At 36.3% G+C, this 26,881-nt stretch overlaps 3 protein-coding genes across 3 annotated transcripts; 2 read left to right on the top strand and 1 right to left on the bottom strand.

The window, feature by feature from the left end:
* Window positions 1-2,323: 2,323 nt before the first annotated feature.
* Window positions 2,324-13,222, top strand: LOC128227612 (delta-like protein 1). The gene is made up of 5 exons (XM_052938314.1): window positions 2,324-2,473; window positions 2,813-2,977; window positions 10,787-10,906; window positions 12,355-12,468; window positions 13,002-13,222. The coding sequence occupies exons 1-5, from the start codon at window positions 2,395-2,397 to the stop codon at window positions 13,139-13,141; spliced, it is 618 nt and encodes a 205-aa protein (XP_052794274.1). The 5' UTR covers window positions 2,324-2,394; the 3' UTR covers window positions 13,142-13,222.
* Window positions 3,487-4,670, top strand: LOC128227611 (uncharacterized). Its single transcript, XM_052938313.1, has 2 exons — window positions 3,487-3,673; window positions 3,857-4,670. Exons 1-2 carry the CDS (start codon window positions 3,649-3,651, stop codon window positions 4,621-4,623), a joined length of 792 nt encoding a protein of 263 aa, XP_052794273.1. The 5' UTR covers window positions 3,487-3,648; the 3' UTR covers window positions 4,624-4,670.
* Window positions 13,223-17,483: 4,261 nt separating the features above from the next.
* LOC128227610 (uncharacterized) lies at window positions 17,484-22,976 on the bottom strand. Its single transcript, XM_052938312.1, has one exon. The coding sequence runs from the start codon at window positions 22,750-22,752 to the stop codon at window positions 18,157-18,159; it is 4,596 nt and encodes a 1,531-aa protein (XP_052794272.1). The 5' UTR covers window positions 22,753-22,976; the 3' UTR covers window positions 17,484-18,156.
* Window positions 22,977-26,881: the final 3,905 nt, after the last annotated feature.

Raw genomic sequence — 26,881 nt, 5'->3', positions numbered from 1 at the left:
CTATCACAGGATAGATGTAGGTGACCACCATTAGAATGCTGCTATATACGAGTCTGTGGTTACTATTCTCCCAAACCTCAAGACAAAGGCTATCGCTGAGATTGGCCTCTCGGTCGACTGGCTCTATTTGGGCAAATGCCGCCATAGGGGTAGACAATATTAGTGCTGACGCCCATACTATTGCGATCACCAGCCATGTTTTTTTGGACGACATGCGTTTTCCGAAAGGAGAGCGAAAGGCTCGGTGCTGCTGGATCGCAGACGCGGAAAGCAGGAGAGAGCGTTGTATTACAACGGCTGTCTGAATGAAGTTTACGAAGGAGCACAAAGTTGGTCCAAACGTCCAATGCAGCCAAATCAAATTGCTTAAAACTGTAAAAGGTACACATATTCCAAGAAGGAGTAAGTCGCCAGCCGCTATGCTCAGCAAAAGGTAATTTGATGCCCTTTTCAATGACTGTTTCAAATAAATCAGCAACATTAGTAAAGTGTTAGCGCCAAAACAAACTACTGATGATACGGCATATAAACCTCCCAAACCATATATCACAACAAGAGGTAATCGAATGTCGAAATGTCCTCCCCCAGTATCGACTTCATTTTGTTCCTGAATGGAATCGTTGCAAGCCATTGTGTATCGACGGATGTGCTTTAAAATGAATGCGTGAAATGAAACGACTCTCAGAAGAGTTGCTATAAATATGCTCTTGTACTATCCCATTTATACAAGATAACATATGCAGTAACATATCTATCCTCTATTATGATTGGACACTACCAATGACTAGCGGTCACTCGCTAATTGAAGTACGAACAATGAATGCTCATTTTTGTTGTCATTTTTTAAACCTTTTTTAGAACTACGAAAAAGGGGACTCCGTTGTATACTAATATCAAGTATGAAGTTATTGTAGCAAAAATACTTAAATATGACATTTGATGGAATGCATGTATCCCTTTTTTACATTACTTAAAGTTCCATAATGTTTTAATGATGTAAACGTATTTTTGTACATGTTGCATGTATATCCAAATGGCTCCTCTTCACCTTTTTTACTGTTTAACCCCAAGAATGATAAAACTATGCAATTATGAAATGTAACAAAACTGAACGTATAACTTGAATCTAATTAAATTACTTATGTTATAAATTATTCGGATTACATTTCAACCTGTTGTTGGAATAATTCCAAATGTGCCATAATTAGTTCTAATATAAGTGTGCTGTATTAAATCATATGGACATTTAAAAATACCAGGATGAGTGAAGGTATTTTGTAAGCTTTTGGACATTTTTCTTAATTCCAGGTATGCAATTCCACATAACTTGCTTGAAATCACTTTTGTATTTATTCTGTAAATATATTTTGTTGGTTTAAAAAGTGTGTGGTCTGTTTCTGTTTCTCTGCAGCGTTACTTATTATAGCTAATCGTTTTCTTGGCAGTTGTTGGAAACAAATGATCATGAATAAAGTGCTTATAAATGTAAAATGACAAGGCAATAAGTCACTGTGGCAAATTACGATCACGTCAAGGAAGCTGAAGCTGATGTGATTTCAATGTTAACATCATGTCATGATCATGTAAGCAATGTTGCACAATCTTTAACACAAACAATTAATGCTTGTCTTGATTAGTTGGACTTCATGGAAAATCAGCTGTGTCGTTACAATGAAAACAAACATTTAACGATGACCGTGTTTGGAGGTAAATGGTTCGATGCCTAACAGTTCCTCAACTAGAGACATACAACGTCAAAATTAAACAGATTTAATAGACATTAAACTATTTCTATTAATACATGGTAGTGTTACGACCTTTCAAATTGTCATTAACGTTATGTTTCTTTTGTAACAAAATTATTTATTTACAATTAAACAGTTTATTTTAGCTAAAGGTTATGAATTGCATTTAATTCAGTCTACATGTAGACATAACACCTCTTAAATATGATCTGGAAAATAACTCTTTAAGTTTGTAATGTACATTTATGTACTTTATCAACAATAGGTGATGTACGTAATGACTCACAAATATTCAATATGTGTACTTTTTATAAATTCGATTGTTGCAATTGCCTGTGCAAGCAAGAGATCTGTTTACCTCGTGCTAACAATGAACACCTGTTGTGATTTTTAACTGTATCATATAAAACAACGATTACGTGAGCATCAATAGAGAGATGCAGTTAAAATGAACTAATCACTTAACAAAATGAATGATTAATTTACAAGTGTGCCGTTTGTTTGCCAGACATGCACTTCGTACGTCGATATCGTATCTCGGTTGGAGAGAAGCGGATGGGCTTCGTGCAACATATGTTCAAACAATAGCATCCATACCCGAGCTTTATATACTAGAAATCATTACTTGTCTCACACCACGTTCAAACATATGATAAACATGGTTTGGAGTCTTTCAACATGCGTGTGTTTATTGTTAGCGACGTCTAATTTTCCAAAAACGTTTTCAGGTAAGATTTCTTTGTTGTTGTTTTTCGCTATTATACCTCTTTACTTCGTTAAACTTTGATTAGAAATACGTATATGTTTCAATCATTAATATTTGAATATCCTAACTAATTTATAAATTAATTCCGGAATCCAATTTGAATCATGTTGGAAAAAGGCCGAGAATTTTAAACTACTCAAAAACAGGTTTTGAAGGTCTTGTTTATATTTTGGCGAAATGTTGATCCCGATTCATTTCTGAAATTTAAGGTATTTTAGCTTGATTTCTCAAAATTAAATAAGGTTTATGCTGGTCCCAGAGACGGAATTCTTACTTCAAATGCCCATGTGTTGCGTTACAGAAACAGTCAACAGTCAGTGTCCTGACAAAGCGTCAATGCCTGCCAGCCCGTGTGAACATACTTGCTCGAGTGACGAGAACTGTGGCCCGGGGCAGATATGCTGCCCAGGGAGCTGTCCCCGGGAGTTTGATCCCCCAAAATACTACAATACCTGCTTCGTCCCAAGTATGAAAGAATTTGTCTTACATTGAAGTCGTTTGGTATCATTTAGTTTCCTGAAAACATATGTTTGTATTGTTAATTAATAAAAAAATGAGGATAAGGATACTATTTTTTTTCTCTGAAGTGATGCTGTGGGTCAGTTTATATTATTAATCTGTTGACAAATGTTATAGCCTCTTTCTAGGTTTTAAGTTAACAATTTATTTCAGTGACACGTTGAATGATCACCGATAAATTTAGTTTCAACTAATTTATCATTTGCTGCACTTTTGTCGGAAACAGGCAATATGTTTAAAAAATAATAAAGAAACACCACAATATGTTGTCAACTTTACATTGTACATTGACTTGATTCTTAAACTTCCGTGGGACGTAATTTGTATACAAGCATCTAATTAGGAATCAATCATATTTTTTTTGTAAAACGCATAGTGACGTGTTTTCTGCCATGTTATCCAATTAAAAACAAGTAAAACATGAACTATAGTTTAAAGCCTGTAGCTAATATGATCGGTAGAATTACGTATGAGACAGAGAAGTAATCAAAAATAAATATTTTGTAATATTCCCCGTGACGTGATTTATTGATGCTGAGGTACGGTATATAAAGAAACTGTTACGAAAGTGTCTTCCTATTGTATCATTACCATTTATCGTTCGATAACACCTGGAATATGCAGATTACAACGTCAAGTTTACGTGAGTAGACTCTTTTTTATTGACTTTTTATATGTTCATTTTAATCTAAGATGTAAACAACAATAGTGTTAATACAGTGCAAATATGTTCAAACAATTTTATACCGTAATTGAATTAACGTATAGGATTTGATTTTATGGATTCTCTTGATAATCAATTTTAAGTTTTTGCATTGCTTTTCAGTGGCTCTGTTTTTAACAAGTGTGCCCCTTGTTATCTGCCAGAATGCGCAGGACGTTATCAAATCCGTAGTATCAGATGTAAACACAAACGACCTTCATCGGCTTATCAACTTTCTCGGACGTGAAAGACGAGTGAAACCTGCACGACCAATTGCCATTGATACTACAATGTTGGATAAAACAGAACATGACCTTACCCAGGATATTGTCAAGTCTCACGCTGGGAAGTCGGACATAGGTTCACTACACCATACAGACCATGTAATTCAGACAAGGCCGAACTCAATGACATTGGGTCCTGAGCCCGAATCCATTCCATCAAACCCAACCTTCTCAAGAGTGATCGGAAGTGCTAACCAAATTTTTGCCTCTCAAACCTTACCAAGAACAGGAATTGCAAAACAGGAACAAACGTTACGCAATCCCAAAGATATTTCTGACGAACCGATGCATGTCGTTGGAAAGTCGTCTATGACATCAGTCCGTACCGTTGGGCCAAAGAGACCTATAAAACCACTGACTGAAAAACTCGCCAATACAGCTGTGTACCAGACTAGACATATGCTACCGTTTCCTAACAGCGGGTCTCAACAAAGCCGACATTTTCCACCACAACATTCATTCAGAACGTTACCTTTTTGGAACAGACTTCGACTTAGACGTGTCTTCGTGAGAGGCATTAAGCGAGTACCATGTAAACTTACATATTTCAACGTCAGATGTTTTTACGATATTCCAGTTATCCGAGTTTTCCTCGTGCCGTTATGATATCCCCAAAGACGATATTGGAATTATGAATAAAACTGTGAATACATGCTTTTTTATTTTAATCATCAACATAACTTTTCGAGAAGCTAATCGGCATAATTCCGCAAGGAGTAAGCTTTTTGCTTCACAATGGACCAATTGTTCAGAACTTTGTAAAAGTCAACAAAGTTGTTAACAACATCGTCGTTTACTTTCACCTCTGTATTGCGTTTTATGGTAACACTTGTGCTCTGCAGTGTTCCTCACAATATTTGTGACAATGTTTAAGCTGTTCATGTCTTAATTCAATATATGAGCACACCAAAGAATGTTTCGCCCTTAAAAGTTAACCATGATGTGATTAATCACGTTGTTAACTTTGAATGTTCTGAACAATCGGTCCGATATGTTTACGATCATGTCCTCGCCATTGAGTCACTTTCTACGTATTTCTTTATAAAATGGGCAATGTGACTTGGGATTAGTGTCAACGATATGTTTATTTTCCTATTGTCATCGCTTAACCCCCACAACGTCAAACAGCACATGTAGTGACCGCATGCATCAGCCATTTACGCAATACTTATCCTTGTACCTCAGTTACCATTCGTTCCCAGCTCCTCTGATGTGAAATTTGTAGTCAATGTTTCTTAACGCGGAGCGGTCCGTGTTTTGCGCAAATTATAGTTATAAATTCGTGGAAACATATTATTTATACTATTTTGTTTCGGTCTGTTTCGTTAGTTATCAAAACTGACACATGCCATCATGATGGTACATTTATGTACATATAAACACATTGATTGTATTCAAATAATTATCCATGTTCATCTAATTACATTCTCAAAAAATGTGTTTGGATACTTGTGATATCTTCTCATGACGGATATATATAATGAATATTTCTGGTTTATTTACTACAAAGAAACGTACTTAACTTGACTCTTAATTGTTTATTCATAACAATTAGATATTAAAAGTCGTTAATATCGGTTTTATTATTATTGTTGATGCATTACGCCGCACACACGAAGAATGCGTCCATATGTATATTTGTGACAGATTGCATAAAAAAGGACGAAGATAATTGCATCACAAAAATTGCAGCAGCCCATTGTTTAACACTTTGATAGGCTGTCCATAGGTTATCCTTGGTGCAGTTGACTCATTTAAACGATTTAATTGGTTAGTAGATATTATTGGATAAATATTGACAAAAGAATGAAAATGTTTGGATAACGTTAACCAAACCAAAAACTTAACCAGTTTTATACAATTGGCTGCTGATAAACGTAGCGACTATTTTAGAATCACATAGAAGGTTTTATCACACAATACCACTTATTTGATTTTGTTAGTAGTTATGCACTTTTAATTATAAGTTTGCTTTATTTCTTTTGATAAAAAATTATCGCACCGCGAAATCGTTATAAAAAAATCAAAATATCATTAAACTCTAAGCATATCTAAAAATTAATGCGAATCATGAGTAATTTGGACTTTAACATAATTATAAAGCTGTTAACAAGAACAATAACACCTACTGATACAAATCTTCATTTACTAATAGTATATAATAATAATAACTTTATTTTATGAAGGTAACACATAAAGGCACATCCGTATCCTGTTATAAGAGTGGTCTTCAACTATGACAAAATAGAGATCATACATATACAGGCGTGAACAATTATATCAAAATAATCAACAATCACATTCATTACAAAAAGTACACGGAAATTATGTAAACTATTATCAGCAATTCTTAAAACGCAACGGACAATCATATGTTATATAAAAAGCTTAATAAATATTTAATATTTAGCTTGTCGAATAAAAACTGTTTGATACGTCTTAACGATTTCTTACTATAATTGGTTTTGTAGCAAAGTGAACTGATATTCGTATGAGTATTTCTAAGTGTTTGTAAATGAAATTACTTCACTTAAATATGTTTGCATCAGCCCAAGCATATATTTAAAGATAAAAACATAATTTCGGATATTTAAATGGTGTGTGATTTTACACAGTTCCATATTGTTCAGGAATAGTCCATCGTAGATAAAATATAAGCGTTGTAAAAGCGCCCTTTCACTAAAAAAGAACTAATTATTTTGAAAAGCGCAATTATAGAGTTCATTTTACTACATACATTGTTAATTGGATATTTCCAGTTTAATTGATCTACTATAATAACGCCGAGAACCATATGGCTAGAGACTTGTTTAAGCGTTGTGTTAGTCAAAACCGACGATAACGTAATGAATTGTTTAGATGTAGATGTATAATAACTTGAAATCACCATGCATTTATATTTGCTAGGATGGATTAAAATATTGTCGTTAGCGCACCAAGAAGCACCTGCATCCGAATCATTCTGCAAATATTGTTGAATTTCGGCCAAACTATATATCCAGATGCATGCGAAGTGGTATACTTACTAAAAAGGTCAATGCATGATTTGTTCAGAATTTTTATCGTGTCATTGATATACATCGAAGAGAAGAGGACCGATAATGTATCATTGCGTAACACCACTTTAAACATTTTGAAATGTAGATTTCCTACCATCAACCTTTACACAATGTATTCGATGAAGTAAGTATGAAATCATGAGCCGGAAGCAGAGAAGTGATACATGCTCAATTTTTATAGAAGAATATCGTGAACAACAAGGTCAAAAGCTTTACGGAGATCAGGAAAACCCATTCCAACAATATAACCACAGTCAATACCATTCAACCAAGAATCATCTAACCGTATTAGTGTTGATTGACATGAATGATACTGTAGAAAACATAATTGTATATTATGAAGAAATTTATGCTTGTCTAAAAACTTCTTGGTAGATTTGCAATGTGTTTTCAAACACTTTTGAAACTGAGGGAAGAATAGAGATATGTCTATAATTGTTAAAATCATTTATGCCTGAACCTGTGTGTAATGGAATAATACACGCATCTATAAGTTGATCTGAAATACTCCACTCCAAATGCTCTATTTAATTATAGAAGTAATAGGTCCAATTATAACACATCCAGAGTATTTGAGAATCTTGGTCCTGGATCAAGCCAAGGCGCCTTTAAATCATCTAAGTTGTTGATTATTTTGAGAATTTCAAAGGAATCAATACAGTCGATCTTGAAATATTTAGTGTGTAATTACTGTCAATAACTTATTTAAGAATGGCAAATTTACTTGGGTCATATTTTTGTTTCAACAATATTAGAAATGATTGTGGTGTGGGGATTAAGAGCATGCAAAATGCAACCAGTGTCTTTGACGTAAATTTGATCATTAATTTGAATATGTGTAGGTGAAGCAAAAGGCTTTCAAGATTGTGTTAAATAATTGATTTTGTTTTTTATATGTATAGTTTTGCGAATAAGCGTGTAACTTTATTTCTTTGTTGTTTATATTGAATTGTCCTATCACAAAGCTTAATTGCAGTTTTAATATGCTTTGGTTTTCATAGGAGCGTGATTGAAAAGAATGGTGTGTATAGAACTACTTAGGGAATGCAAAGCTTCGTGAGATCCATACAGTGTTTAAGTAAAGTTTATATCAGAGTTGAGTAAAATATGTCTGAAAAGCTTGTCTATTTTAATTCTCGATATATCTATAAGTCATATATTTGTTTAGTTTTCGGCATTTGCTTGTACATCTTTGAGTAAATAACACAGGTTGGTGGTCACTCTGGCCATATCCTGGAACAAAATCTGCCAGGCATGTTGAAATAAAACTGGTCGATTAGGGTAGATGGTGTTTTACATCTTTCTGATTGGGCTAGAAAGAAGTTGCGATAATCCATTGGACGATACAAAAGAAGACCACTGAACTTGTTGAAAGGATTTCTTAGATGGATCAAAATTGATGTTAAAGTTTCCAAAAATGTGATATTCTGCAGACTGAGTTACTTAAGAAATCTGACTTTCATGTACCGAAATCCAATCGTTTGTTGAGTCTGGACACCGATACACAAAGTTTATAAGGAATGAGATTGTCTTAGAAAATAATATTTTAATTCGAACGGACTCTATCGTTTGTGTATTTAAGTACTTTCTATGTGAGATCAATCACAGCGAGCAATAACATAGATTTTTAAATCTTTATCATTGATTTCATCATACAAAAGTGTTTCACATAATCCTAAAACATCAGAATAATTGTGTAACCATTTTATAACATCTAGCTTTGGCTTTAAAAGTTGAATATTTAAACTGACAATGCAATCATCTTCTTACGAACTTAATCTTGAAATTTGTGTTTTTTTACAAATCACTAGATCACATTCATTCGTGCAAATGGAGACCTGCGTATCAATAGTTAGTTACGTTATTTATTTATTTTATTACAGTTCGAATTCTTTAAAGTGTTACGTGTATCCTTGTCTTATTGATTTACAGTATCGATTTCACAAATGCATTTGTTCTTATTGCACTCTCTGCATAACGTATCTAATTATAGCAATTTATTAGTTACATAATTATATCGGATGCAGTTTGTATATGTATATCGCTGAGTTCCTAGCGGAGATATTGTCGGCAGCAATCTCTGGTCGTTTGATGATTTCAGCGACATATTAAGCATAATACGTTAGGATTGTTTGCCTAACGTCTAACCGAATGTCTAACTGAAATGCTAATTCATCAGAACCGACCCCATACTCATAGATGTCACTAGTATACAGTATAGTGTTAAGTTAATTTATAGTATACAACACTATACATTGTTTTATGTTGACTGCATGGACAGTTTAACTAAACATAACAAACAGGACCTTATAACAATACTCTGATTGCTTTTTTAACAAATACTTTCTTAACTGTAAAAAATACTTTTTGCAATAGCGTTCAGTACATTATTAATAAACTACCATTATCAGATGATAACGATCTTTAGAAATACTTATCAGTATTTATTATTACATTAGTAGATATTGGAAAATTGCCTGTTTTACCAACAATTGCTACATGTGTTGTTGCAATGTGAATACGAAAAAGCGTTATTCGAAAAGCCATATGTAGCTTTTAACAAACATGTTATCATTAATATTAATAAAAGCAGCAACCTCAGTTTTAATTGCTCTTGAGAACTTATATGCAATTTAAAATATCTTGCAACTTGTAATGCTCATTTATAAAGATATCTATGACAGTAAGAGAAAGTTCCAGAGGATGAGAATATAATCCATAGATTTGTATACCGTGAAACATGATTTAGTTCACTGTCTAAAAATATAATGTATTAGAAATTGTTCCACTTTTGCAGAAAGTAATAATATAAGTCTTATTCATATTTACAGACATACTTCATTTGTCACTGTACTGTCAACATTTATGAAGACGATGTTTTAGTCCTTTTTAATATGATCATCAACATAGAGTCAAGGAGTGGACAGCTTATTTTTAAATGATATATTAAAAAGATTGAAGCTGAGATTATCACCTTTTCTTTGACCTATTTTGGCATGAATATTTCTGTAAAGCCGTCAACAAGTCAAACATGTATATAGTTTGTTTAGTGCATTTATTTAATAATTCTATAGGAATACAAAATATCCATATATTACATAGTTTTTTGAGAAGTATAAATTGTATCACCGTGTCGAATGCCTTGACAAAGTCTATAAAACATACTGTGATACAGAGAGATTTGGACCTAGATTAAGGTGTTCTTCAACAAGAGTTCTTAACACAAAGATATTATAAGTTGTTCTTGCTTTGTGTTGAAAAAAAAATAGTGTCAAAACACCTTTGATGTCTTTCATTAAGAAAACAAAACAATTTAACACTTTAGTAAAACATGGCATAATTCAGATACACATAAAGTTAGATGTATCACTTGGAGTATTTCCTTTATTCAAGTGTTTGATATTTCCAATATACCATTGATCTGGGTATTTTTCGGTAGAAAATATGGAGTGAAATACTTTGTCCACATTTTATCATTTTAAAAGAAATAAAAATACTCCAGTAGCCTTTTTGTTTTTAAATTTATCAATTAAAAATATACTTTCCTTTCCAGGTATTTAATCATCTAGCTTATTAAATGTTTTCATGATTATTTTTTTCTTTTGCAACATTTGTTCAAATGCCAGTTTTATTCAGAGTGAAGTATAAACTGGCGATAACCCGCAAAGAAGCGACACTAAGCGAAACCGATTGACCCATCTTTTTTACAGACATATGTGATCAAGGTTTGTGTTTGCACGGAAGCAAGTGCGTGTGGGGCCCAGGCACCCCAGAAAACGGCTACACATGCGTGTGTCTCCCGGGATGGTTGGGGAAAAACTGTGAAAAAGGTAAGAGAAAATAACATAGCAGCAATACGTTATGGCGGTAACTCTTGATTTTGTTTTTCTATTTGATATCCATTCAAATAGCATATATATAGCTACACATATAGCAATTTGTATAGTATATATTTAGTAAGGACAAAGACAACATAATGGTGAATGGTAACAGTTGTATAAATCTAAGTCAATCAATTATCAAGCATATATCGCTTCTGTGGTGAAAGCTTATATATTATCTGTCTTATGCACTGCAGATCTCCTAAATATTAAAATAATGGATAACGTCGTAAGAAAATAATATATTCATATATGCATAAAACATTTGTACTTAAATATATAAATCTGCGATCTATTTTTGTCAGCTGCCTTACATAATTGGTTTCCATGGAGTTTCGCATAAATTGGCTCGTTTCAAAACAAAAAAAAATGAAAGAAAAAAAATGTTGTCAAAACGTTCAGTCTGTGAGGGTGCAGCTTTAAAGTTTCGAATTTATCATGGAATATTGTACATGTATTTCATATGCATTACATGCTTGGTACATTCGTGAGTTGGTCGCGTAAGAAAGTTTTGTTGTTATTTAGCAGAATTTGCTGATAAGAGTGAAACTGAAACATATACAAAACTTATTTAACTTGATCAGAAGAATGTTCTTGAAAATGGTTTTGAAAAGTTCCAAACCTTTGTACAAATACAAGTCACAAACGCAACTGCGTGTTCAACTGGAATGTGAAATGGAGCAATTAATTGCATTATAAATTAAAGTAAGAACAATGCAGGAGAGTGTGAGGGTATGAGACGCATATTTCTGTCTGCTAAATGTTTTGAACAACACCAAAAAAAGTTTTGATAACTATAAAATAGCGAAAAAACAGAGAAAATTGTCGAAAACTGACATAAACTTGGCATCGATGCGTACAATGCATTGAAACATTCTAAATGAAGTACCACATAGTTTACAATTTATTTATATTTAGCAGTTATTTCGTATTTTTTCATTAAAAAAAGATTACTGGGTATGTCTACCAGGTAGAATTCATTCCTTATGCGTGATTGGCTAGTCGGTGTTATCACGTGATATTACCGAGGTAGGTGTATAGCTTAACTGTATCAGCCAGTTAGAGTAAGTCTTCGTAGCTCAGTGGATACGACGTTTGACTGCAATTTTGGCGACACGGGTACGAACCCGGTTTCCGACACATTTTTTTTACATTTTGGTACTTTTTTCATAATTATGATATCAAAGCGTAACACATTCTATTAGATAATTGTCCTGAGATTCGTTACAAAAAAAACTTTTTTGGTGACAATCTGGTGTACAGCCCCTTTAACGCCGATGGTCGTTTTATTGCCGACCGGTCGTGTTTTGATAGTTAACCACGTATATCTTTTTTATAAATACTGTTGAGTCATTACATATTCAAATGGTTTTGTCACATGAAATATACTGTTACAGAGGTAAACGAGTGCGAAAACTCCCCTTGTAAAAATGGCGGCACGTGCGTGGACCTTGAGAACGATTTTACGTGCTGCTGTCCGCCTACATACGGCGGCAATATGTGCGAAAAAGGTAAACAAATCAGTCGACGATTGTATGTATCTATTTACGTATTACAGTTTCACCTGCGACGTACGGGGGTTGGCTCACGGTTGGCGTCCAGAATATTATCCGATAAAAAATAAACTAAGAAAACTTTGTCAAATCATCACCAAATTTGGTCAAATTCATAAATAAATGGTCATTTATGGGCATTATATTACGGATTAGTCTGATAACCAGTCATATCGTTTCAGTTACTCTAGAGTTATGGCCCTTGAATTGGCAAAAACTGTATGAAGCGTGTCGTCTCTTTCTCTAACTTGGCTTAATGTACAACCACTTATTACCAAACTTGGTGTCCTAAAAAGAGGACGGGTGTACTTTTTGATAGTTGGCACTCTTGTATAAAATATTTTAATCAATGATTTCGACCAACAATGAAAAAGTAATAATTAAAACTTATTGCCCTTTTGAACGTTTCGAAAGAGTTGGTAATTTAAATAAACAATGTTTCAGTACGAATTAATACAGAATAAACATACATTTTAAATTTTTTTTTACAGAAAACGTCTGCAAAGACCATTCTCCGTGTTCTGACAAGCTGTGTCCGCGGTATCCTAAGGCAAGATGCCAACTGAAGGCGGTGTTTGTCCTGGAGAATGGAACCGACGTCACGGACCACTGCTTCGGCGAACTGCCGTAAAGGGCGTGGTATATACGGACTGGAACTAGGGTTGATTGGAGATGCTTTATTGTGAAATAAAAACCGTCATGGGATGCGTCATTCTTTGTGTGTTCAAATTTATAACTATAATGGACTTGTATTGCTATAATTTATAATACTACCACCACCACCACCACCACTACTACTACTACCACCACTACTACTACTACTACTACCACCACCACCACCACTACTACTACTACTACTACTACTACTACTACTACTACTACTACCACCACCACCACCACCACCACCACCACCACTACTACTACTACTACTAATTTCATCTAACCGTCAGGATACTAACAATATCAAATTGACATTCATTTATTGCAAGGAATGTGTTTGCTAATTCGTCAAGTTTGGTAGTTTAGTTAGATAATGTTTAGCAGTATTATATATATACCGAAGCAAATTTCAATGAATATGTAAATGTGTTTTTTTGTAATACCTGTATTGTAAAAACCTGCATAATTCAACCTGCGTGCATGTACGCACATTTCAAGTAAAGGGACCGTCAACAGAGCATTTAATTAAACATATTTGTTAACACCATTCTTTGAAGGTCAACATTTTATTTAAACATAGTCATTTGAAAAAAAAATACGTGCACATATAATTAGACTTATCACAGGCATACCGAATAACTTTCAAAACGTGTGTGTGTAAGTTTAAAAATATGTATTTTACAACGATTGTGGAGAACGTGATGATGACTAATACCACTTGTCACTCTCGTGGGAACAATGATGCGCGAGAGTGTGGTCTTGTGCTTTTGGGCAAATCGGAGTACCCAGAGAAAACCCACTTGTCCGGCTCGGTGACCACTAACCAAACACACATGCACACAGGCCGAAATCGAACCGTGTCGCCTTGGTGAGAAGCGAGTGCGCTAACCTAAGCGCTTACAGGACAACCTGTTATAAGTTTGGTAAACAAGACCATTAGAACGGCAATGACTCCAATTTTGATTTTATTGGTTACAGAGAGTGTAAAACACAATATGTGTATACAAGTGGACTATTTAACAAGTCATCCTGCTATGTGTATTTTAAACAGGGTTAAAACGCGTAAGAGACACGTCGTCGCATTGGTGATCTATGTCACACATGCATACATGTGCATAGGCTCGTGCAAACAGATTTAGGATGAAACAGTCATGCAATTACAAAATCACGATAAAATCTTGTTATTTGAGTGTCGGTGAGGTACAAGTACAGATGCACATTTTGATTGAACAGTTCACTACATGTACAAGTACACGAACACGTGGTGTTTGCAGCATTTTTTAAAATATGTACTGCACTAAAACTTATCATGAGGATAGTAAGTATGAATCCATTCCGATAAAATATCGATGGTCAAGTCAATGGAAACTAAAAGAAACATCCAGATATACTAAAGTGAAACATCTCCCCAAAAGAAGATGCGCCAGACTTACTGGGACTACATTGAAGGAATTATATGAGTTCAGCAAATCACAAAAGAAGATCACAGACCAAGCTCAAAGAAATTTTGGACATACGTGAAACATGAAAAAGATCACACTACAATTCCTGGATTGAAAGACAAAGGCCGTCTATCCAATGGTCCGGAACAAAAGGTAGCCATCCTAAACAAACAATCGAATCGGGAAGCAGCAGCATCAATGAAAATAATTTCAAGAATGACATTTATATTTTATGATTTCTAAGCCGTCCATATCAGAAATGGGACATTAAGATCAACTATAATTGGCGTAAAGAAATTCCTGAAAATTCTAAACTCACACAAAGCAGCAGGCCTGGATGGCACCAAACCATGACTACTAAAAGATTTGGCTACACAGATAGCCCCCATACCCACCACCATATTTAATTTATCCTATAATACTAGAAAAATACCTGAACAATTGAAATCAGCGGTAATCCAACCAGTCTTCAAATAAGGCAGTAAATATAACGCTGTAAATTATTGCCCAATATAATCAACCTGTATCTGCTGCAAGATCATAGATCACATCATCACTTGCCACATTATGACTCACGGAGAGACAAATAACATCTTGTACCTCTTATAGCACAAGTTGAGACAACAAAGAACATGACGAACGTACATCCTTGTAATGGACTTTGCTAAGGCAGTGCTGTAGCCTCCTCCTACACAGAATACATCACTACAGCGTACAGAAGGATACAAGGCAAACATATGGATCAATTTGCTCATATCAGGCCGCAGCCGTTACTGTAGAAGGTCATATATCAGATCCACTCAGCGTAGACTCAGAAGTGTCCGAAGAATCTGTTATGTGCCATTGCCATTATGTGACTACGTAACTGCTTTACACGAGGGTCTACGGTCAACCTTAAGGCCTTTAGACGGCACTAATGACTGCATGGCTGTTGCATCCAACACAGACTGCTCGAACCAATACAACGACCTAGATAAGCTGTCCATGTGGGAAAACAAGTGGAAGATGGAATTGAATCAAGCGAACGACAAGTCCCCGGTCCATCACAAGGAAAAGTTCAGTTACAAACTACACAGCCACACTTTAGAACGTGTCACCTACGCCTTATAATAAGGCTGCGCATTAAACGGTTCTCTAGAATTGGATCACAAAAAGGCCCTCGACATCTGGAGATGAAGCCTGAATATTGTCTCAACAAAACAAACAAACAAGGATACTGCATAAAAACATAATCAGAGCGACAGCTGAGTTCGCAAGCGTCGTGTGGGACCCCTACGAAAGGAATGACATCAACCGTATTGAAAGGGTAGAAAGGAGGGGTGCCAGGTTCGTTAAAGAGACTGGGACAGGCTGCTACCAGACATCATTTCAGCAAGCTTAGCCGAGGACTTTAGAGCCTGTCTAGCCACACACTTTCTATTATAATTACAGACGTATTTTAACATCTAATTGTGTATACTCTCACTATCTCTGTTTATTTTTGTTTTCTTCTCTCTCAACCTCTGACAGAATATACAGTTTGTTAAATGTGTGCAGTACTGGAAGGAGAAGATGTTGATAATAATAAGTATTAAAACCTTCCGAATAAAGTTGTAAATTTGTAAAACTTTCATTTTGGTGTATGATATCCTGATATACTGCTTTGCTCTTTACTTACAATATGTGTATTCGGAGGGAAAAACTGTTCTGTTTTTGTATTATTGTTAACCAAAAATTCCCATTCAAATGGTTAAATCAAAGAATTTCCGTTTTGCCAGAACAGCATCTGTGTTGAACATTTTATAGCCTTAGAATTAAACTCAAATTAGAATCAATTCACGTCAAATGAACCCGTTTTTGACGATGTAATCATACAATTTTATCAGCATTACACGTTCAAGTCTCAAAATCTGAATCAATTCATAACGCAATGATCATTTAATTACACTAAGTAACTAATGATATACATGTATGCTATTTTCCATCGTTTCCTTGAACAACGTTTGTATATTATTGCTATCAATGTCAAAAACACATCTTTTGTGTCCTCCTTTTGGCATGTGTTTCATTTATGCGAGGCTGAACTGTCAAACCCACTTGTTTATATGTCATGAAATAACAAAAACTGCAAGCTATAAAGAGCTTTTAAAACCATTCGACGACGATTTCTTTTACGACCAACAACTTGTTAAACGCTCTAAATATTCTGACATAAATCGTCAACCTTGGTTAACTTTGTAGATGTCTGTCAACAATCTTAATGACTAAATATGATATACCATATTGGGGAACACTCTAATATTGAACCTACCTTTTTTTCAATAAAACGTCCGCACAATTAAGCCAATATTGCTTTTTTTCATAGTTTGAATTATTTCGCGCTTCCGAAGGACTCGTCTACATGTATCGATGCTATCGACGTCACGGACGACGTGCATGTTTATATAAACGTATCTTTAAGTATCATGGAAGAGTTTCGTATTGAAAGAATATTTGGAGGATTTTCAAAACGGTAGGAGTGGTTGTTTTTAAATCATATTTGACCAAATTTGTATATAATTAAGGATCCCATCTGAACATTGAGAAATGCTGTAACTGCATACAGTGGAAACTTAAAGACTAATTCGGCTTCAAATGGGGATAATATGGAATTGATAAAGAATGATTCTCATAACAAAATAGCCTAAACAATCCATATCTGAACATACACCTTCACCATCAACATAAAAAAACGTATTTCAGTGTCGGAGACCACGATGACGGTATCTTTACGGCAACGGGGTTTTGTGTCTTTCGAAAAGATCTATTACAGTCATGTATGTATGCATGCATATGTATGGGTATAAATTTCCCTGAATATCATGAATACCACAATATTTCTTCAACAAAACACACAATTTAAGTTTTATTTTAAATTTCAAAAATGCTTAATTAAGATGCAATCAAAAAGACAGCTTACGGCAGTAAATGAAGCTACACAACAATAACAACAACAATAACAAAAACAAGACAGCAATTATGCCGTTAGTTTCAAAAACGAAACAAACATAGACAAGTAACAAATACATTATATATAAACTGTCAATGACTGCGTAACAACACACGTTTGTAAATATTCTGATGTATATAAATAGGTTTGATGTTTGTTTTAAAAGAAAAATATTTTAAATAAAAATATATCTGTGAATTTAGGATAACTTAAATAAAGAGACAGATTAAAAAATCTACATACATCTCCCTCGTTTTATGTAGAAAGTTCATATGAACATACACACTATAGACAATGAAATAAATAATTAATGGTGTGCAATGTGCGTTTACGATCTGTCCGAATTTATAATTTTGTCAACGACTGTCATAATTTACCACATATGGACTGTTTTTTCGTACTTCATGGCACATTAATGTCCCCAAAATAAAGTATATGTACACCACTAGCGTATATTCAGAAGATTTGTGTCTCAAAATAAGAACGTTCCCCTCAAATTGCAACCATTAACATACATAACATCAAAATAAGTTTAATAAAAAATGACATTACACGTTGTTAAATATATCAACTTTATTAACAACTCCACTTATCAAAGTTTTTGATGTCTTTTAAAAGAATCGGGGATTTGATCCACTCTATCATATCGGATACTGACGTCGCGTATACATCACCATAGCCTAATACTGTGTCCAAAAATTGAAACAGCCCAGCCATATTTTCTCTGTAAAACCAATGAAACCATATTTGCTTTAAGCGGATTGCAAACGGTGCCTTATTCGTTTTATAATATGTGTTAAAGTTTGTCATTAGATATTCGAACGTTTCCTTCTTTGAGTTTGGTTGTCTTGGGCACCCGTCAGTCACATCGCAAGAAGTGCTGTTGCTAGGACCGACCATTGGAATAACGGGAACTTCCCACACACCGGCGTGGGGAGCATCCGGACATGTCTCGATCTCGCACCTTTCAGTCCATCCGAAATCTAGCGTAAATGGCCAAAGCTTCGATTTGCTGGACGCGGTCCGGTCTGCGATGAGCGTGGAATCATACATATTTTCTCGCGACAAAACTTCAAACTGGCCGTCGCCCGCAGGTTTGTACGACGGGCTTCTCCAACCTTTGATCTCTTCCGCTGTCAAACTTGAACCTTGTATAATTTGATTCCTTTGAACATTTATTTCATTCTGCATTTGTGTTGCATTTGCTTGCGGTCGCGGTGTCAATCCCATCAAAGCGATTTCAATGCCATCTCTATGCAGAGCGTCTGTAATCCGGTAACTTGAACCTGTGTCGGAGACGAATACAGTTCCTTTTATTCTGCAGCCATTTGGATTAAAACGCTTTGGAGAAAACAGTGCTCGCATCTGGGAATACGAGTGGAAATTGAGACTTCCATCAAGCGTGATGTATATCATCTGTGGTATATCTGATGCCTTCAATCCGTGCGGCGTCGTTTCCGTTTTGCAGACACAGTCTGGAGCGTGGCAATTAACGCCTTGCATACAGCTATTCCGGCGTTGTGGTATTGAACTTCCACTATGAACAAATGGCTGGCCAAAGTGCGGGACAGTAATCCTTGGTTCGGTCTTCGTCACCAATGGAGTTGTTGACTTTAGAGTTGTTGTTGTTGTTATTGATGGTGTGGTTTCTATGCTTTCTCTAGGGTTATTTTCTGCATTCGTCTTAGAAACGGCTATGGCAATATCTGTTTCTTGGCTCGGTGGGATTTCTACTGGTTTGCGGGTTTTACTGGAGACAGGGGTTTTGTTGTTCACAAGGAAGAAGTTTGCAAAAAGAGACCTTGTTCGTGACTTTTGTCCGCTTACATCAAAAAGCTTCACAGAAGATGGTTTATTTTCCTTTTTAGGTAATAACTTGTTAATTTGTGAACTTGTTTGGTTATTATCCGAGACCTTACTTTCAGCCATCAATGTTTTCCATGGCAAAGGTAAATCGTCGAATCCAGCAGCATTCCACATTGATTTACTGCGCATTTGAGATGGCCGCACATGACGTTTTGTTGTTGCAGTTGCAGTTGTCGTGGTTGTTGGGGTTATACTGACAGTGGTGGTGCTTGTGGTTGAGCTCGATACTATTGTTGTTTTTGTTTGTGGCTTTTTTGTCGTGATTGTGGTTGGTGTTGTAGTGATAGTTGTTGGTGCAGCTGTTGTGGTCGTAGAAGTTGTGGTTATTGGTGTGGTAGTGAAAGGGTTTGTAGAAGTTGTGACCATTGTTGTTGTTGTTGTCGGTCTTGTCGTCGTTGTTGTCGGTTCGGTTGTTGTTGTCGAGGGTGTAGTTGTGGTGGGTGTAGTTGTCGAGGTTGTAGTTGTCGAGGGTGTAGTTGTCGTGGGTGTAGTTGTGGTGGGTGTAGTTGTTTTGGGTGTAGTTGTCGTGGTTGTAGTTGTCGTGGGCGTAGTTGTCGTGGTTGTAGTTGTTGTGGGTGTAGTTGTCGTGGGTGTAGTTGTTGTTGTTGGTGTTGTAGTCGGTATTGTTGTTGTTGTTGATGATGCAGTTGTCGGCGATGTAGTAGGTGTTGTCGTTGCTGTGGGTGTTGTTGTTGTCGGTGATTGTGTTGTTGTTGTTACTGTTGTTGTTGTCGGTTTTGTTGTTGCTGTTGTCGTCGGTGGGGTTGTTGTTATTGGTAATTTAATTGGAGTTTTTGTTTGAGCAGTTGCGCTAGTCTGTTTAAGTGTTGTTGGTGAATCTGGTCTCCTTTCAGTTGCTTCGCCTACAACGCCACTTTGATTTCTTTCGTTGAAAAAGATTTCATCATTTGGGCTTGTTTTATCAGCATTAAGCTCATTTACTGCCTCTCCTCTGTTTATCCTTGTCCGCTTAACTCCAGAACTTCTGTGGAATTCTTGCATTACCATGCTGTCTTTGAAGTCAACTTTAGCAGGACTGTCATTGTGTATAATGCTGATGTCTGATGGCATGTAATTCCGTAAATTGGTATTCTTTGCATCAGATAAGACCTCTACCATTTGACCATTATTGTCTGTCAGAGACACTTGATGGACTAGGTCGGAACTACTACGGAGACTTTTGTGACGCAGAAGACGATTTCGAAGTTCTGTTTGAAGTGCCTTTAGTTCTGTTAAGCTGAGTTGTTCCAACATTTGTATTCTTGAACCTTGTTGATATTGTAGTATTTTATCAAGTTTTTTAGCAATTGCCTCATCCAAACCGCCATAACGTCTAAGACTTCGTGAACTCGTAGGAGACACTGTATTCAGACCATCTATTACTTCAGGAACCATTGTGTCGGGATAAGCATTAGGCTCGACCTGAGAGCTTGCGTGATTCCTTTTCGTTTGCATTATTTCCTCCTGTGCTATCATCATATTTCTTTGGCGTTGCATCTCCTTTTGTTTAGTGATTTCTTTTTGTCGTAAATCTTCTTTCTTTTGAAGTCGTTGTTGCTCTTCTAACCGTTGCCGTTCTAATTCCCGTTGTCTTTGTATTTCAGCCCGCTTTTGTTGCTCAAGTTTTTCTCTTTCAATTCGCATTTGTCTTGCTATTACTTGTTGTCTAAGTTCTTCTTGTTTTTGCATTTCCAACTTTTTCTGCAACTCGAATTCTTTCTGTTTTGCCAATTCTTGTCGTCGTCGTTGTTGCTGTAATCGTTTTTCTTCTTCAAGACGTCTTTTTTCCAATTCTTCCTGTCTTAAAACCTCTCTTTGTCTCTCAAGGTCCAGTTGTTGTTGTCGGCGCTGTACTTCTAATAACCTGGCCCTCTCTTCTGCCTGTCGTTTTATTTCCAACTGTCGCTGTTCTTCCTCATATCTGCGGCGTTCCAAATCTTCCTGGCGCTGTTTCTCTTGCAAGGCTTGTTGCATATGCAGATTTCGTTGATACTCCATTTCCCGAGCAGCCATCAATGCAGGAGGTTGCCACCAGAAACGAACCATAGGCAAGTTGGGAACAAGCGGTGGACGAGGTGATGGGAGTATTCTTGGAACGGATGGGGATTGGTTGGACCAGGTATTTTCACGATTACTTTGAACGCTTTGTGTTGTTCTTCGTTGATTATCCATGTGATGCATTCGAAATCTCCGTCTTTTGCTTTCTGATTCTTCGACTTGTTGCAGGCGAAGCTGAGGTGCAGATTGCTGTTGGATGGAAGCGGTACCAGTGCTGTTGTTGTCGCCAGTGCATTGCCAGGGTCCAAAATGGTTTAGTTGATTAAGCGGTGTCGGTTCCTTCAGCCAATCAATAACTTGTTTAATAGATACGATAAACACGTCATCAAGCTGACCTAGTTTCTTAATGAACCTGTCCATAGCAGCCTTTCTGTCTGGATAGTAAAACCATGAAGCATGCATATTTATACCCATAGGCGCACGATTGCCTTTGTAATACCTTTGAAAATTGTCCCACAGGAATTTATATGCCAAAGTCTCCGATGGAGGTGGATTGTTACACCCATCTATGTAAACACAGTCATATTTGTTCAGGTAATCCTTCACTGAGATAACTGGTACCTCCCAGAAGCCTTTATGGGCGTGTGAGGGACAAGGCTTAATTTTACAGTCATATGGCCAGCCATAATCCAAGGTGAACGGTGTGATAGGTTTGTCATTGTTTGCCTTCGGTGTGATGGTCAATGTAGCGTCATACTCATAGCCTAGTTCTTTTAAAACACTAGGCTGGGTATCGCCTAGAGGTTCCAAAAAGGGGCTTCTCCATCCTGTTATCTTGCTTTCAGGAATTCCGGTCTTTATAGATAAATTTTCCCTCTGCTTTTTAGCTTCTCTTGCAAATGTTCGTGAGCTTGGGTGACCATGTGTAACGCTGTGTGAGGCGATCTCCATTCCTTTGTCATAGAATTCCTTTACCAAACTATAAACCGTATTCTTGTGCGAAATGAACAATGTCATCGATATCGGACATCCATTCGGATTTTTCCTCTTGGGCTCGAAGAGTTCCCGATAGTAGTTGGCAACTTGTGGTGTCACGGCATCGTCGAAAGTGAAGAAAACCATCTGAGGAATATTCTGTGTTTCGAGTGGCATCGTATCCCGACAACAGAAACAATCCGGGGGATTACAAACGTGCGATTCTCGACATGTTATGCATGTTGACGGATCATAGCATCGAACCACAAACTGTCCAAAACACAGGTATAATATCCATATTGCCGTTATGTTAGTTTTAAATGTAAGACCCATATCCGTATGAGCGTTTCTTTAAATCGGTGAAAATATCATTTACAGATCTAAATTTGTCTTATGATTTTGCAAAGTTGTGTATATGTGTATTGTTTCTAGTCTAGAATACTGTAAACGACAAGTCCAATCGTTTTCATATATCCAAACTAGATCTGAATCATCCTTATTATAAGCATGGGTCTTGAGGTCCGACCTACACAACGCTCACCGACACTGTATAAGTAATTCGCCGTTACGTCCCAACAAAGCTCCTCTTGTCGCTTCCATTGACAGGTGTCCGTTATTCGTTAGTTCTACACCCCTGGGCGGTGTATGGGGCTAAATCTTGTGCAATTCATTATCTGCTCATTTAAGCATCATTAGTAAGGACACTAAGGCATGCCTTTAAACTTTTATTACTTAGTTTTTTATTGAAAGTAATAAAGTTATTTTGTAAGTGTCTAACAGTGAGAATAAAGTATTAACTATTACTTAATGCATAACTGTCAGGTCGCGGTCGTTAAGAAAACCACATCGTCACGCAGACCGACGTTTCCTTTTTTAAACAACAGAAAAACAGTTGCATGCACTTCAAGCATATTTTGTAAATGATAGATATATTTTTGGTATACGAAATACACGTCCAAGATCTATCCATGGAGAAAATAAAACAAAATGTTTAATCAGAACTGTTAAACTCATATCGGTCATATCTATGATTTTCACTAGAAACGCCGCAATGCAGAAAAGCCAGGTTTGTTTCTTTATTTCGTGTAATCAGAAAATTTAGCTCAGTTTTGGAATCTTTATAAAAAAGTGACCTTCACCTTTTTGAGTCACACCGGTTCCAATTTTCTGTAACCTTGACCTTAATCCTACTCCATGGTACGTTTTCACATAAGCCTCATCGATACCAAGTCTCAACACCACATGCTATTTCTGTAAGTTATTAAGTAAAACATTTGTTATCTATATGTATTATCATCTACCTTGGCCTATACCCTTCTGACCCCCTGCCACGAATATAAACACAAAGAACTATGATAATTATGTAATTGCTTTATACCAAACTAATTTAATATATTAAAACACCATTTATTGGCCATTTTGCTGTGCGTCTCTTTAACCTTTGACAAGTTTCCAATTAAAACAGTTCCTGGCAAGTTAGCAGTCTCGTTTTACATTAATTTCTAGACAAAGGTACTTATTACCAATTAACACTAGTTAAGGTATAATGACTTTGCGTTATTGTTCAATACATCAAATTAGACATGACTGTTTAGGTACGTTAAAAATATCCCCGTGACAGTAATAGTAGCGTAATGTCTTAGAAATATTATTTAATATCTATCTCACGTCCAGGAAATGAAAAATAGTTAAGTGTATGATAATATTATCTGTAAAGCCAATTACAATTTGGCTAGCTATAATAAATTCCTTAAATGTTATATTGACACGATATTTATGTAAATCGTATAATCATATATCGTAATGGACGTGTAAGTCAGGCGCATGTGGTAATAAAAGGTATGTTTGTCGACTGGTTCACGTATGATGAATTCAATGTTTTAAAATTATCTGATATGAACTTACATTTCCATTGTATATCTTACACTCCTTTAGACTAATGTATGTCAACATTCATTCATTTTTATAAAAGGCGGATTTTCCCTTAATGTGGTAAGGACTACGCCACTCGTGAAATATAAACTTTGCGAAACGTTCACTAGATGCAATTTAATTGCAATTTAATACCGAAACAATTTTTTTTTCTTACTTTAATTATATGCCTAAATGTGACAAATGAGGACATTGTAATATATTATTTTATTTTTTATCAATTGTATTAATTTTAAAGAAAAAATGACGTCGTTGTCCCATACCTGTCATTGGTACGTGAGAAAGGGCTGAAAAATAGAAGAACACATATTCAAGCAGTGAAATATCTTTTTCAGTTCACTGATCTACCTATTAACCACAAAATCTATATAAACCACGGGAATGCATCTAATGAAATCAACAGTTTAAAGTGTAATTATCTTATTAACAGATAGACCGATTTGCATTCATTAAAACATTGGAAGAATTTTAAGCAGTTGTCTTTTTAAGAGTTTTCCCATGCATTTCTAAAGTGTCATGAATGACTAAACACTTAACAAACATAATGTGTGATAAAGAATTATTCTTTCGATGGTCACGATTATTCTAGGAACTAGATCGATTTTGGATAAAATGAATGCATGTATTTTTAGAACCTTTTATTTTTTATCTCTGATCAATATGGGAACCATTTCTAGCGAAATTACTGATGGACAAATTCTTACTACAAGTCTTACATATATTAATTATTTTGATACCTTAATCTTTCATTTAATTTACATTAAGGAGTTGTGATCATTTATTTAAATGAAACCCCGCCACAACTTCCCGCACTTCATCAACACTTAACATAGACAGGTGCTATTGGCGTTGAAAGTGTATCCGATTTTTTAAGCACAAAATACAACCAGAGCATGTGCACAGCAGTCTCGGTTTGATTGAGACTGTTCATTGGCACAAATAGTATATGCACGCCTGATAACGCCTCTTGTAAGTAGTTTACAGTACTGTAGTCTTCCTTTGATTGAGAATGTTTATTAACGACAATGGTATGTTTACCAATGTCAACGCCACCAATGACCGGCTAACAACAGTCTCGACTTTATTGAGACTGTGCATTGACGGCCATGGTATGTGTACCCATGTCAACGCCACCGATGACCGGCTAACAACAGTCTCGGCTTTATTGAGACTGTGCATTGACGGCCATGGTATGTGCACCACTGTCTACGCCACGAATGACCGGCTAACAACAGTCTCGGCTTTATTGAGACTGTGCATTGACGGCCATGGTATGTGTACCACTGTCTACGCCACCAATGACCGGCTAACAACAGTCTCGGCTTGATTGAGACTGTGTATTTACGGCAATGGTATGTGTACCACTATCAAAGCCACAAATGACTGGCTTACAATTAGATTTTTGATTGACGGCAATGTGTACCAATGTCAACGCCACCAATGACAGGCTAACAACAGTCTCGGCTTGATTGAGATTGTGCATTGACGGCAATGGTATGTGTACCACTGTCAACGCCACCAATGACCGGCTAACAACAGTCTCGGCTTGATTGAGACTGTGTATTGACGGCAATGGTATGTATACCAATGTCAACGCCACCAATGACCGGCTTACAACAGTCTCGGCTTGACTGAGACTGTGCATTGACGGCAATGGTATGTATACCAATGTCAACGCCACCGATGACCGGCTTTCAACAGTCTTGGTTTGACTGAGACTGTTAATTGACGGCAATGGTGTGTGTACAACTGTCTATGCCACTAATGACCGGCTAACAACAGTCTCGGCTTGACTGAGACTGTGCATTGATGGCAACGGTATGTATACCAATGCCAATGTTACGAATGACCGGCTTTCAACAGTCTCGGTTTGACTGAGACTGTTTATTGACGGCAATGGTGTGTGTACCGATGTCAACGCCAATGATCGGCTTCCAATAGTCTCGGTTTTATTGAGCTTGTTAATTGACGGCAATGGTATGTGTACATATGTCAACACCCTGATGTCCGGCTTACAACAATCTTGGTTTGATGGAGACTGTTCATTGACGGCAATGGTATGTGTACCACTGCTAGCCCCACCAATGACCGGCTAACAAAAGTTCGGTCTGATAAAGACTGTTCATTGACTGCAATGGTATGAGTACCACTGTCAACGCGCCTGATGACCGGCAGATTATTGAATATCCTAACCAATGTCAGGCGTTCAATCAGACAAAAAAACTAGCCGGATTTGCAGTAAACGAAGCTGTAATCTCTGACTTGCAATGGAATCACTTGAAGACATTGCACACTACAACACTTAAACGATCCAGAACACTTAATTAATGACAATATTATTGTTGATATTGGTATACATAAAAAGCAAAATGAAAAAACAACAACAAAAACACAACAACAGAAAATAGCGTGCTTCGATTGTCGGGTCCCATGAACGGCTATTTGACCTAAGCAGCTGAATGTGAAGAGCGTAGCATTTTATGCATCGAAACCTCGGGCACGTCGATATCTCAGTCATGTATGCTACGGC

The sequence above is a fragment of the Mya arenaria genome, chromosome 3 (genome assembly GCF_026914265.1).
Source record: "Mya arenaria isolate MELC-2E11 chromosome 3, ASM2691426v1".
NCBI classification, from domain to species: Eukaryota; Metazoa; Mollusca; class Bivalvia; order Myida; family Myidae; genus Mya; species Mya arenaria.
This window is presented reverse-complemented; position numbering and strand designations above follow the sequence as displayed.